General features: G+C 54.4%; 1 protein-coding gene across 1 annotated transcript; it reads left to right on the forward strand.

Annotated features, from left to right (window-relative positions):
- Positions 1-8357: 8357 nt before the first annotated feature.
- Positions 8358-9359, forward strand: LOC101950952 (galanin receptor type 2-like). The gene has a single exon (XM_005313252.1). The coding sequence runs from the start codon at positions 8358-8360 to the stop codon at positions 9357-9359; it is 1002 nt and encodes a 333-aa protein (XP_005313309.1).
- Positions 9360-14276: the final 4917 nt, after the last annotated feature.

Raw genomic sequence — 14276 nt, forward strand, 5'->3', positions numbered from 1 at the left:
TTTTGGCCAAAAAATGCAGGTATGGGGCAACGGAAACATTTTGTGATGTCATGTCGATTAGGCTGGATTGTTTCAATTAAAACCAAACCTAAACAATATTCTAAAAAAAAATCAAAATGTTTCCTTTTTAACATTTTCAAAACCATTTTCAACTTTTTGATTCCAAATAACTTTGCGTTTAGAAAGTTACTTCGATTTTATTAAAATAAAAAAGTGTAAAACGTTCCAGCAATGTCCAATGTCTCCTCCCACCCGAAAGGAATTTTCTTTTTTTTTTTTTTACTTTTCAGTTTGTGAAAGAAATTGAAGCAAAAATTTTCAAGTTGACCCGAAACTCTTTTTTCCCAATTGTTTGGTACTGCAAGTGACGCGAGAGCTCAATTATTCACACAGCCCTGCCTGTGCTATTGCAGAGCTTCCACATCTGGCTCTCAAAGCTCATCGGTGTGTGTGAAAATAGGGCATTCCCAGATGGCCTCTTGGAATCAACACTGATGGCCACATGGCCCTTGTTTATTCTGCCACTGCCACCAACAGTGCTAGTGCAATGGTGGGTGACTGCCCACAGACGTCTAGGAGTGAAATACTGGCCCCATTGAAGTTCAGGACAAAGCTCCCACTGACTTCCAAGGGGCGCAGTGCGGGCAAAAAAACTGGTTTCAAGACTGAGCTTGATAAATGTCTGGAGGGTGTGATACAACTGGCTACAGTGACATGGAGCCGATCTGCAACTGCTAGTAGCAAATATCTCCAGCGGCCCGTGATGGGATTGGGACACTAGATGGGGAGGGCTCTGAGTTACTACAGAGAATTCTTTCCTGGGTGTCTGGCTGCTGGGTCTTGCCCACATGCTCAGGGTCTAGCTAATCACCATATCTGGGGTCAGGAAGCAATTTTCCCCAGCTCAGATTGGCAGAGACCCTGGGGTTTTTTCACCTTCCTCTGCAGCACGGGGCATGGGTCACTTGCAGGTTTAAACTAGTGTCAGTGGTGGATTCTCTGTAACTTGACGGCTTTAAGCCATGATTTGAGCACGTCAGTAACTCAGCCAGAGGTTAGGGGTCTGTTACAGGAGCGGGTGGGTGAGGTTCTGAGGCCTGTGATGTGCGGGGGTCAGACTAGTTGATCACGATGGGCCCCTCTGACCTTAAAGTCGATGAGTCTGTGACTTCAATAGGCCACAGGGTGAGATTTTTCAGAAGTGCTCAGTTCTGCCCTAACTCTGCTCTGGTTGAACTCGATGGGTGTTTTACCATTAACTCTGATGGGAGCAAAGAAGGGCCAACACTGAGTCTTTGTAACCCCCGTTCTTGAGCGGACAATACAATGGTTAGTGCAAGAATGGTTTTAACCGTGCCATGGCTAGGTCAGCCATTACTGTGCAAGAAAATTGGATCCTATTTATACCCTGTTAACATATATAATTGAAATGAGACATTAATTGCTTAAAATCAGAGTGTACTTGTTAGAGCTAATTATGACGGAGTCAAATTAAGTGCTGACAATGATTATAGGTAGTGGTGACCCAGTTTCAGTGTGTATGTTGCATTGTTTTCTACTATATATTGGAATATTTGCTGTTACTTGGTTCTCTGCCCTGACTCTAATTTGGGGGAGCTACAGGCCATGTGAAGGGCACTGCACACAGGCAAGTCATTCTGTGATGAATGTAGATGCTGTCGCTCATCCGACATCAAGCCAACGGGGTGACGAGTGGGACATTTCACCACAGAGACCCATCTGGACATGGGGAAAGTAGTAAGGAGAAAGCAGAACAGAAGGCCCTGCTGTGCATGGGGTGGTTCTTTGCTATGCACCAATGGAACTCCAGCGAGCTGCTGCCCAAACCTCTTGTCACTTGAAATTCTAGCCGGCTTCCAGCTAAGGTGTCCAGGGTGGAGAAGTGGCACTGGGTTAACCCACTGCACCTCTCACTGCCCCATGCTGCTACAAGGCCAGGCATATGCAGGAACAGGTCCAGCATTGCTTTATTGGCACAGCTAGCATAGAGCAATACTTGGGCATCACATGGCAGCAGCCACTGTGCTATTGACCGCCATTACAGCTGGTCACCTTAAGGGGACTCTTTAAACCAGCCAGATCCTCTCCTGTGTGCCGCTGCGTCTCATCTCCATCTGCCAGAGCGAGGATAAATGCTGCAGGCAGGAAGAGCTGGCATCTATTCCGGGCCCTGGCTCAGATTCACTGTGTGATCTTGGACAGGTCACTTCAATGTTCGAGGCCTCAGTTTTCAGGTCTGGTAAGTGCAGGTGGTCCTGCTTTGAGCAGGGGGTGGGACTAGATGACCTCCTGAGGTCCCTTCCAACCTGATATTCTATGTTTCTATGATTCTATGATTATCCTTCTCACTGGGACGTCTAGTCCATTGGCACTTATAAAACACTTGGAGATCCTCCAGTGGGAAGGGGCTAAATTAGAGATGCCGCGTGGTACAGACAGAGAAAACGTGGCCTGGAGCAGTGAGGGGACATGCCCAAGGTACCATACAAAGCCGGTGGCCCTGACTGCCTGTTGGGGCTATGGAATGAGGCCATGCTTCCATTCACCGCTGGCTGTTGCTGGCCCTTCCAGAATGTGGAACTCCTCCCATGCCCTCCTATGCTAGTGAATCCCAAGGCTGATGGTGCTCTGTAATGGAGGGAGTGTGGCCCAGCAGGTAGCACTTAGCACCAGGCTCCTGGCAGCTGTTCCCAGCTCTGCCGGACTGTCCTTTGCCACTGTGGCCAAGTCACAACTTCTCTGTGCCTCGGTTTCCCCATTTGGAAGCTAGGGAAATGACACTTGCGGGCCTGCTGGCAGAGGGGAGCTGTGAGGCTCTAATGCAGTGGTCCCCAACGCGGTGCCCACGGGTGCCATGGCGTTGCCAAGGGAGCGCTTCTGCCAGCCAACCTGCTGCCGAGGAGCCCGGCCGCCAGACAACCAGCTGCCGAAATGCCGCTGAGAAGCGGCAACGCCAAGAAGCGTCGCCGCTGAAATGTCACTGCTTCTCGGCGGCATTTTGGCGGTGACACTTCTCGATGCTGCTGCTTCTCGGCAGCATTTTGGTGGCTGGTTGTCCGGTGCCCACCACACTCTTCTGGGAACATGAATATGCTATTGCAACAGAAAGGTTGGGGACCGCTGCTCTAATGGCTGGATTGCCAAAGGGATTAAGCACCTCAAGATGTACAGAGGTGCTTATTGGCATTTTCAAAAGCACCTACCCTCCCTGATTCCAGTAGGAGTTAGGCACTTCGGTGGGGCTGTGTGAAAAATCTCACTCGGCACCTCTGTGCATCGTTCAGTGCCTAAATAGCTTTGGAAATCTGGCTCTAAGGCACTAGTGTTCACAAAGCGTTTAGGGACCGTTGGATGGAGGGCTCTGGAAAAAGGCCAAGTGCTCTGGGACAGGGTGTAGAGGGGCGACTGGTTGCTATTACGGCAGCTGAGAGCCCTTCCCAGGCCATATGGTCCCAGCCTTTGTATGGAAGCTTCGATCCAGCCCAGCACTGCTCACAGGCTGGATCCCACCCGACCCCGCCGATGCTACAGCAGAAGAAGCGGAGAATGCAGCACGCCCACTGGGAACTGCTGGGGAGCGTTACAGAGGCATAAATTAACAACCCCCCTGGCTTGCAAAATCCTGCCAGCGGCTCGTTAGTGACCACGAGTGGTCGCAGGGGACTTGGTTCTACGCATCTTTGGAAAGCTGAGGATTAAAATAGCTTCCCCTTTCCACACACCCCTTCACAGGCGGCTTTGGGACAAGTCTGCACAGAGAACTGAGTCTTTCTAGCCTGATTTGCCCAGCCCCAGGGAGCCTGGGGGAAACTGCTCTCTTCCCTCCCCATTTCCCATGTGGCCAGGGAGCATAATATGCCCTGCAGCTGCTGACACAGCCTAGAAGGATGCAAGCGCTGCCCTCGGCCAGCCGGCCGGCCTGCATCTAGACTCCTGAGCCAGGTGAGTTTCCTTTGTCCAGCAGCAGGTGGTACAAATGGCTCAGTCCCTGGGATGAGAGAGAAGGTGTTTCATTGGCTTCAGAAGAGCCATTTCCCTGCAGCAGTTGCTGGGTTTGGCACAGGGATTGCAGCAAGTGTCCATTAGCCTGGGCGTTCAAGCCGCTGCAGTTGAAAGATTGAGCCAAGTGTAGACTGATGCCATGTCTGGATGCCCTGTCTTCTTAGTGCCATGAATAGGAAGTCTCTGGACCCGCTGCTCTGCCTCTCTGCTGTCATTCTCCAGTGCCTGCTGCTGCTGGCCACCGCGATAGACTCTAGGGGTGTGAGCCATGAAGGGACTCAGGCATTTGCAACACTGAGTGTCATGGTGCCGAATGTTTAGGTGCCTACAAAATCACAGAACAACACTGCGATCCGCAAAGCCGGGTCAGGCGCCCAGGCTCCTGTTTGGTGACTGGGTAGAGCCAGGCACCTTAGAATGGGACCCACCGAGCCAGACGCTGGGTGCGGAGCTGCCTGAGCTAGCAGAGGGGAGATGCTGAGCGGTGGGCTGTGCTAAGCCTCTGTTTTCTCAGAGAGAGGCGCCTAGCTCGGCTAGTGATCCAGGAAGGGGAACCTGGAGGCAGGGAGCTCCAGGCACTTAAGGCGTTTCTTCCGGGAATGAGTTAGGCACCTGCCTTGCTCCACACAGAATGGCCAGAGGAGGTGCCCACCTGATAACCCTTAGCCCAGTGGTTAGCGCTCTCCCCTGCGAGGTGGGAGAGCCCTGTTCAAATCCTTCCTCCCCCTGTAGCAGAGGGGGGAACGGACCCTGGGTCTCCCACATCCCAGGTGCGTGCTCAAACCGCTGGGCAGTGACACCAGCGCCGCTTTCTCCTTCTCTGGCCAGATTGCGAATGGGACCTGATCTGGTGAGTGGCCTACCACATTGGACCCCGCCCACGTCTTAGGGGGCCGAAGGCCTCTTTCCCTGGTCCCTGAATCGCTCTGGGGTAAGTCAGGAGAGAGGTCCGGAACGAGGCAGAAACACAGAGGTCGAGGGACTTTTACTCTGGAAAACGTAGCCACTGAGGGAGTTTAGGTGCCTGCAGGGGCAGGGGAATTTTGCTGTTTGCAGTGGAGCCAAAACTGGGCCTCAGGTGGCTATGGATCTTTGAGCAGCTTGGCCAGATCCACAATCTGTTCAGCTTAACCGAGAAGCTTGAGGGGTGACTTGATCACTGAGAGCCTACACAGGGAACGAATACTGAACAGGGCTCTTCAGTCTCACACTGAAAGATCTGCCATGGTGCAATGGCTGGAAGCTGAAGCTAGACCAGATCAGACTGGAAACACAGCATCTGCTTTTACCAATGAGAGAAATTAACCAATTTACTGAGAGTTGTGGAGGATTCTCCATTGCTGACGATTTAAAAATCAAGATGGGATTTTTTTTTTAGCAAAGATCTGCTCTCGTTCACACCGGAATGAATCCAGGCAGGTCCTGTGGCCGGTGCTGTGCAGGAGGTCAGACTAGATAATCACAATGGTCCTTTCTGGCGAGAGCTGAGCTGTGTTCCTGTTTAACAATGAGAATGACCAAAGTGGCAGAGGGAATGAAGCTGTGAGCTAAATGCCAAGCCAATGGGGCAGGCATCCTAGTTGCTAGTCACGCGATAACACCAGAATTCATTGAGCGGATGCAGAGGATTCACCTCTAACTGGCCTAGGTGATTGAGAACCTGACATGGAACCTTGCACATCCAGGTGACCAGCTGCTCTCTGGGCCAGGCTGGCAGAAACTAATCCTCATTAGGTGGCTCATGTGCAACGCGCCTGGAGGGTCACGGTCCCTCTCCCAGTGCCCCTTTGTTACTCAGCAGTGTCAGGTTGGCAGCCAGCAGGGAAGCCAGTTAAAGGGTGTGGGTGAGGGTGGTTGGGGCATGGGAGGTGGTGTGAGTATAGGGTGAGGTAGGGGCAGAGACCAGAACAAGGACCAGCCCTAGACTAGGAGAAATCTAGGAGGCTGAGAACATGGGAGTTTCTGAGCTGGGGCAAATGTGGAGACCATGTGGGTCTGAAGGCTGAGAGGTGGCTCTGGGTCCTGTATACCAGCATCCTCCCTGCTTTATCTCCACTGACTCAGTTATTGGTCCTCGTCATGCTGGGGTCTGAGCGCTCTATAAGCGTTAAGTCACTTAGCCTTGCTCCCGGCCCCCGGGAGGGAGGTGGGTGTCATGATTTGCCCTTCACACAGGAGGAACCAAGGCACAGCGAAGGGAACTGACTTTCCCACGGTCACACAGTGAACCCATGACAGAACTAGGAAGAGAATCCAGGAGTCCTGACGCCCAGAACCTGAATGCAAGGCCGGCCCTTCCTCCCAGTGAGCTGACAGGACACATACTCTGCTTCTGCAATGCAGATGTTGTAGAAAAGAAAGAGAGATGATGGAATCTTCATCTGTTCAGTCGACTCCCCCGGGCAGGGCACTAGAGAATAAACGGCTTGGCTAGAGAGATGGGGGGAGAGTGGGAGGGCAGGGGAGGGGGCAGAAATGGATGAGTTTATTTCCAAAGGTTATTTTCTCAAAGCATTTTTCTGCCTAAGCAGAAGGAGGCTCAAAGAGCTAGTGGGGGCGGGGCGGAGGCAGGAGGCGGAGAGGGGGAGGTCTGGGGGTTACCTAGCTACATGCTAGATTTTGTTTTCTGGCGACTGTACCTTTACATTTCCACTGTCCGCAGACAGACGATTTCTGGTGGGTTCAGATGGCTGCGTAGTGGGGTGTTGTACTCACTCTCATGGGGATCTTACTCATGTTCCTTCCTGCTTTGTTCTTTTCCCATAAGTTAAAGTCAAGGGTCACTTGGCCTCACAGTACCTGGCTGATGTTGCTGCATGTGAAACAGCATCTGCTTGTTCAGGGCTCAGGATTCCCCCTCCTCCCCCCAAGGTGGCTGATTACAGGTTCAAAGAACAAGGCTTTTTGTTTAACTAAGGAGGGATATGATAGAGGTCTATAAAATCATGACTGCTGTGGAGAAAGTAAATAAGGAAGTGTTATTTACCCCTTCGCATAACACAAGAACCAGGGGTGACCAAATGACATTAATAGGCAGGAGGTTTAAAACAAACAAAAGGAAGTATTTCTTCACACAATGCACAGTCAACCTGTGGAACTCCTTGACAGAGGATGTTGTGAAGGCCAAGACTATAACAGGGTTAAAAAAAGAACTAGATAAATTCATGGAGGATAGGTCCATCGATGGCCATTAGCCAGGATGGGCAGGGATGGTGTCCGTAGCTTCTGTTTGCTAGAAGCTGGGAATGGGCAACAGGGGATGGATCAATTGATGATTACCTGTTCTGTTCATTCCCTCTGGGGCACTTGGCATTGGCCACTGTCAGAAGACAGGATACTGGGCTAGATGGACCTTTGGTCTGACCCAGTGCGGCCGTTCTTATGTTCTAACCAGGTTCTCCAGCCCATGGCAGCTTGACCAGCAGCAAATCGGCTCTTTCTAGTGGAGCAGCTGGCTAAGCAGGCAGGAACGCTACAGCAGCAGGGACCAAACCCGGCCCCTCTGGATTCAACAGCACAAGTCTCTGTCCCTTGAGCTTACTGACCCAGCTCTGTGAGCCAAGGCTGTGGTGGCTCATGAGCCCACTAGAGGGGGTTGGTTACACTGGGAGTCCTGAAGCAGCTACACTGCAGTGTGCGCTCTCAAAGAATCAGAAGGGAAATAGGAATAACCCATACCCTAGACAGGATGCTCCACGCAGCAGGCAAAGGTGCTGAGCATTTGCTGGCACCCAAAGGTGCCCAATACGCAGAACTGAGCAAGACCCAAGAGCTGCTGTTTTGCACAATGAGGGCGGGGGGATGGGCAGGAACTGAGCGGCCGGAGAAGAGCCATTTGGGAGTAGCCTCATGGTGAACGATGATGGCAGACTGAGCATCGTTCTGGCGTCGCACCTGGCTAGTGGATACGCACAGGGCGATCCCTGCCCACATCGGGCTAAGCACAGGGCAAGGCGTCAGGACTAGGGTGACCAGATGTCCCGATATTCAGGGCTTTTTCTTATATAGGCGCCTATTACCCCCCCTCCACACACACACATACACACAACCCGTCCCAATTTTCACACTTGCTGTCTCGTCACGCTAGTGGGACTCCTGGAGTCTGTGCCCTGCCCTTACTGACTCCTTGCATGACTTTGGGTAAATTAGTGTCCCTGCGTGCCTCAGTTTCCCCATTTGTAAAGTTAGGCTAATCCCCTTCCTGCCAGGGCTGCTGCTATGTTTGTAAAGTGCATGGGATGGCCAGACAGCAGGTACAACAGCAGGACCCAGTGGGTATTATTGGTTATTATTATTCTAGACTCTGTTGTTCTGCTTTCATTCAAGCTGGAACGATGGATTTCCCAGCCACCACAGCCGTTGTCTTCCTTGCCGCCGACAGCACCCTGAACGACACCGCCGCACGCGGCACAGAACACAGCTTCCTTGGCTTGACCGTGAGGCAGCTCAGATACGTCTTTGCCGCTTTCTGCAGCCTGATCTTGTTAGTCGGTCTTGTAGGAAACCTGTTGATGCTGCTGGTCCTGATTGAGAGTCTCCAGAGCAGCAGCAGCAGCAGCCACATCTCCACCCTGACCAGCACCCTCATGGTCAACATCACCGTCTCTGACCTGCTCTTCCTCCTCTACAACGTCACGGTGTTGCTGCTGACTTTTCTCCAGGAGGACTGGCAGATGGGGGTGACCATCTGTGTCAGCAGCCAGAGCCTCTCCATGTGGACTATGTTCTGCAGCTTTTACAGCATGGTGGCCACATCCATCCTGCGCTACATGGCTGTGGTCCATCCCACCTGCTCCTTCTCCACCAGTAAGGTCCAGAGGCTCCTGCTGTGTATGAGCATGTGGCTTTTGGGCTTCTTCATCTCCATCCCCAACTGGCTGCACCAAAGGGTCATGGCGGTTGGAGACACCCATTACTGCGTGCTCCTCCTGACCCCAGAGCAAACCTTCCTGTACTTCCTCCTCTTTGGGGGCATTGCCTTTCTTCCCTTTGTGCTGCTGATGCTCCTGTGCTACTCCAGGATTGTCCAGTCCCTCTGGTGCCGGAGCACCCATGTGGTCCATTCGTCAGGGAGCACCCAACTCAACCAGAAGGCCACTGTCATGATACTGACTGTGGTGACGGTCTTTGTGCTGATGTGGATACCTTGTTCTGTGGTGATCTACCTCTCTGCCACTCACCGCCTCTCTCAGACGCCTGCGGCTTTCGTGGCCTCTAGTTTGGCCATGGTGCTAGCCTACTCCAACTGCTCCGTAAACCCCCTCATCTGCTTCTCCCTTTCGGACCAGTTTCGGGGTAGCCTGAAAAAGCTGCTCTTTCGGAGAGGCCCCAGGTGAGCCGGAACGTGGAGCAGGTGGTTCATATGGGGAGGAGTGGTATGTAGTTAAGAGAGGAGGCGGTTAAGAGGGGACGTGGTAGAAAGATACAAAGTAATGAAGAGGAAGGAGAAGATAGACTGGGTGCTCCTCTGTACTCTTTCTAGTAAAACAGGAACTAGGGGGCAGCCAATGGAACTGAAAGGCAGCAAATCTAAAACTGATGAAAAGGAAATTCTTTCTTTCTTTCTTTTTCTTTCTTTCTTTCTTTCTTTCTTTCTTTCTTTCTTTCTTTTCTTTTCGTTTGTCCACAAAGCATAATTAACCTGTGGAACTCATTGCTACAAGATATGACTGAGGGCAAAAGCTTAGCAGGATTGAAAAAGGATTGGACAGGTCTATGGATAATAAGAATCACTGTTGTGTTAGAGAAAAATAGAAGGGATTAAACGTTCAGGGCACGATTCAACATCTTAACTGACATTGACTCCCTGGAATCAGGGAGAAACTTCCTCCATGGACAGGTTATTCCATAATTGCCCACCAGGAGGTTTCCTCTGAAGCAGCTGGGGCAGGGCAATCTCCCAGTGATGAGTCTGGACTGGATAATTCAGTTTGGCTGTTCCTAGTGCTGCAGGCCTGTCTAAACAGCAGTGAGCGCTCGCTCGGGGCGTTGTGCATTTTGGGGCCCCTGCACAGACTTGGTAAGTCCCTGTTATTGCTCTGACACGTGCTCGAGCGTATTTACTAGATACCGGGGCTGTCACTGATACCATGTGATCCTCAGCGCCTCCATCTAGCATGACAGAACTCCGGGAGACGCTATAGAAAAGAAAAGCAGTTTTGGTTATGGTTCAGTCCATCATGAAAATAGGAGCCACTATCAAAATCTGGACCTGGGATAGTGGGTTGGGCTTGTCTCAGTGGTAACTCTGACCCATGGAGGGTGTGATCATACCCATGCAGCATTTTCTAGTGTAGACAAGGCCTAAGTCTGGCCTGTGTCTAGAGGCCGGGGACTGGGGTAGGGTTACCATTCGTCCGGATTCCCCCGGACATGTCCGGATTTTTGAACTAAAAATAGCGTCCGGGGGGAATTTGTTAATGTCCGGACTTCCCTCCCCCCCCCCCCCCCATGCAGAGCACTCGCGGCTAACAGGGCAGCCGGATGGTGCTACTTACATGGGGCTCCGACAGCGAGAGAGTCCCTCCTCCACTTCCCCCTCCCCCCCTGCAGCATAGCTCACTCCCTCCCTCCCTCCCTGCATTCGCCTCCGGCAGGCTGGAGCTCCTCCCCCGCTGCTGGCCAGCGTGCGGGGAGAACGGCTCAGACTCAGCAAGCTCCCAGAGAGCCCTTAGGCGAACCGAAGGCCAACGACAAGGGAGCCAGGGGGCAGGAGAAGGGGCAGGGAGGTTCTGAAGGGGGCAGTCAAGGGGGGGGTCGGGAGTTCGGGGGGGGCTTTCTGGGAGGTGTGGGTAAGGTTTTGGGCAGTCAAGGTACAGGTAGGGGGTAGGGTCCTGGGGGGCAGTTTGGGGTAGGGTGACCAGACGTCCCGATTTTATCGGGACAGTCCCGATATTTCCTTCTTTGTCCCGCGTCCCGACCGATGTTCGGTCGGGACACTGGACAAAAAAGCAAATTTGCCCTCCGCTCCGGCGCTCACGCCCCCCCAACCCCAACTCCGCCCCCTCCTTCCCCCATTGGATCTCTCAATGGAGGGAGGAGGTTAGGAGGAGGGTCGGGCAACTACTAGGAGCCTGGGAGGGGAAGGGAAAGTTGCCGCGGCCCCGCCAGGAAGGAGCCGCTGGAGCGCAGCCGAGCGGGAGAGGCGCGGGGCTCCCTGCCGGCGGTGGGACGCGCCGCATGTGCCCACGGCGGGCTGGGGAGCGGGAGGCTCTGCAGGGCTGGGAAAAGCCCTGGCTCCTGCCCGTTGCCCAGCCTGGAGCCCCGGGGAGCCCCTCAGGAGACCGGCCGCTGCTGTGGAGGCAGCAGCCGGGGCTGGCTCTGGCCCGGGTGGGCAGCGTGGGCCGCCGGAGACACGCGGCGAAGAGAGGCTGCGGGGGCGAGACTTGTCCCAGGCAGGGAGGCCGGCGGACAGGGGTGAGGGGCCAGCCGGGGTCCCCATAAACTTCCCCGCCGCTGCCAGGGAGCCCCGCGCCTCTCTTGCTTGGCTGCGCTCCAGCGGCTCGCCCCGCCTGGAAGGAGCCGCTGGAGCGCAGCCGAGCGGGAGAGGCGCAGGGCTCCCTGCCGGCGGCGGGACGCGCCGCATGTGCCCACGGCGGGCTGGGGGGCAGGAGGCTCTGCAGGGCTGGGAAAAGCCCTGGCTCCTGCCCGTTGCCCAGCCTGGAGCCCCTCAGGTGACCGGCCGCTGCTGTGGCTCGGCTGTGCCAGCCCTGGCCCCTTGCACGCCCACGCCGCGGCCAGCCCCGGACTTTGCTTCTTGTCCCCCCCCCGACCTCTTTATCCCTAGCCCCTTCTGCATCGGGGCCAGCTTTTGCCCTGGGGTGGGCAGCACGTGCGCCCGGCGCGGCTGGGGCCTGCTAATGCCCCCCGCCCCTGCGAAACTGGTTTTGGTTTTTTTTTTTTGCTCCGCCGCCATTTTTTTTTGCTCCGCCGCCCCCCCCCCCCGCCCCCCCCGCGTCCCGATATTTCATCCCTGTGATCTGGTCACCCTAGTTTGGGGGGGGGGGTCTTAGGAGGGGGCAGTTAGGGGACAATGCACAGGGAGGCTTAGGTAGGGGGTGGGGTTCTGGAGGGCAGTTAGGAGCAGGGGTCCCACGAGGGGGCAGTCAGGGGACAAGGAGCGGGGGAGGTGTTTGGGAGTTCTGGGGGGGGGGCTGTCAGGGGGCAGGGGTGGGGAGAGGGATCGGAGCAGTCAGGGGACAGGGAGCAGAGGGGTTTAGATGGGTCGGGAGTTCTGGGGGGGGGCTGTCAAGGGGTGGGGAGTGGTTGGATGGGGTGTGGGAGTCCCAGGGCTCTGTCTGGGGGTGTGGATAAGGGTTGGGGCAATCAGGGCACAGGTAGGGGGTAGGGTCCTAGGTGGCCAGTTAGGATTGGGGAGAGGGTCTCAGGAGGGGGCAGTCAGGGGACAAGGAGCAGGGAGGCTTAGGTAGGGGGTGAAGTCTTGGGGGGCAGTTAGGGGCAGGGGTCCCAGGAGGGGGCAGTCAGGGGACAAAGAGCGGGGGGGGGGAGGGTTGGGGGTTCTGAGGGGGGCGGGAAGTGGGTGGGGCAGGGGCGGGGCTAGGGCAGGACAGGGGCGGGGCTCCTCCCGTCCTCTTTTTTGCTTGCTGAAATATGGTAACCCTAGACTGGGGTGGGGTGTCCCCATGGAGGAGGGATTCCAGCAAAGAGCGGCTACTGCTGGAAGTTGGTTTGAGTAACGGAAGCAGGATCTTCCACCGTCTCAGCCTTGGCCTGATTCTGCTGTCGACTTTGATGGGAGCAGAGGTAGGACAGAGCTGAGTGCTACTGAAATTCCCACTCGAGAGCTCGTAGAGTTTTGTGCTTTATTGATTAAAAGTTAGTCACATATGTTAGGGCTGGGCTGTGATTTTCAACACACACGCACACACACAGCCTTCACACACATACCCCCAAAGCCTAGTCCCCCATTTTCTTTTTTCTCTGTGTGGGTTATTACAGCATCACAGCACCTGCCTCACTGTTCCTCAGGGCCTGGCGAATCTCATGAAACGCAAACCAATTTCTGCAGCAAGACAAATGATCCCCAGTGTTCAGCATCAATCATAAATATGAATGCCACTGAGTGTATGCAAGCCCCTAACATGGCCATTTTTAAAAATTCAGACACCGGCTTGACATAATGGCATGGCAGCATGAGTGATTGGCCCTCTGTCTCTCTCGCTCTTGCTCAGTGCAGGAGACAGACAGAGAGAGATGGGAGCAAAAGGCTTTTATAACAGACAGATTATTTTTGCTGACAGACTCTAAAAGAAAGAATGGCCACAGAGCCTGGATTTCTGCATTCAGATGAGAGACGTGACAATCAAGACAACTCCCACATGCCCAGGCTCCCGCTGTCTCGGCTCTTCCCAGCTCCCGGCACAGACACAGGCTGGCTCCCACGCGTAGCCTACAATCCACCTGCCAGCACTCTAGTGTCAGGACTTGTGCCACCCCAACAAACGAGGATTCTCTCTTGGGTTCCTAATAATAAAACACCAGTACTTGGTACCTTCCATCCGTGGGCTCTCAAAGTGCTCTGCAGAGAAGCCTCACAACCTGGTTTTTCTCCGTTGCAGATGAGGAACATGAGGTAAAGCGAATTGCTCAAGGTCACAGTGAAAGGCCCAAGTAGAACCCAAGAGTCCTGTCTGCTGAGCATTGGAGCACACTCTTAAGCCACTAGCAATCTCCCAGTGAAGTTAATAAGCCAGGCGTGGCCAAACCTACTGACCATCTGAACCACATACGACAATCTTCAGAAGTTCGAGAGCTGGGGCGCGCCTGCCGGGCTTCAGCCCCACTCCTGAAGCTGAAGCTCTGAGCCCCAAAAATCCCTCCCTGCTGGGCAAAAGCCAGAGGCGATGTGTGACCCCCACACCCCGATTATTGCCAGGGTTTGCTGGCCCCACTCTGTCACCGGTGTTGCTGGGCCTAGGGTGACCAGACAGCAAGTGTGAAAAATCGGGATAGGAGGTGGGGGGTAATAGGAGCCTATATAAGAAAAAGACCCAGATAAAATCGGGACATCTGGTCACCCTAGCTGGGCCCCTCCCTGCAAGGCAGCTGCTGGAGCCAGCAAGCTGGGAGTTACGGCCATGGGGAGAGCAGCTGGGAGCTGCTGCTTTTGCTGCTGCCTGTCCTTGCAGAGCTAAAGCAGAGGCCCCTCCCTGCAGCTCCACTGCCTCTCCATGTGCAGCTGACACCTGGGAGCTGCAGGGAGGGGCACTGAGGGCGGGGTGGGGGGGCATGCC

Source organism: Chrysemys picta, chromosome 4 (assembly GCF_011386835.1).
Source record: "Chrysemys picta bellii isolate R12L10 chromosome 4, ASM1138683v2, whole genome shotgun sequence".
NCBI classification, from domain to species: Eukaryota; Metazoa; Chordata; order Testudines; family Emydidae; genus Chrysemys; species Chrysemys picta.

Coding starts and splice junctions, on each gene's coding strand:
- LOC101950952 (XM_005313252.1), top strand. CDS start 8,358: ATGGATTTCCCAGCCACCACAGCCGTTGTCTTCCTTGCCGCCGACAGC.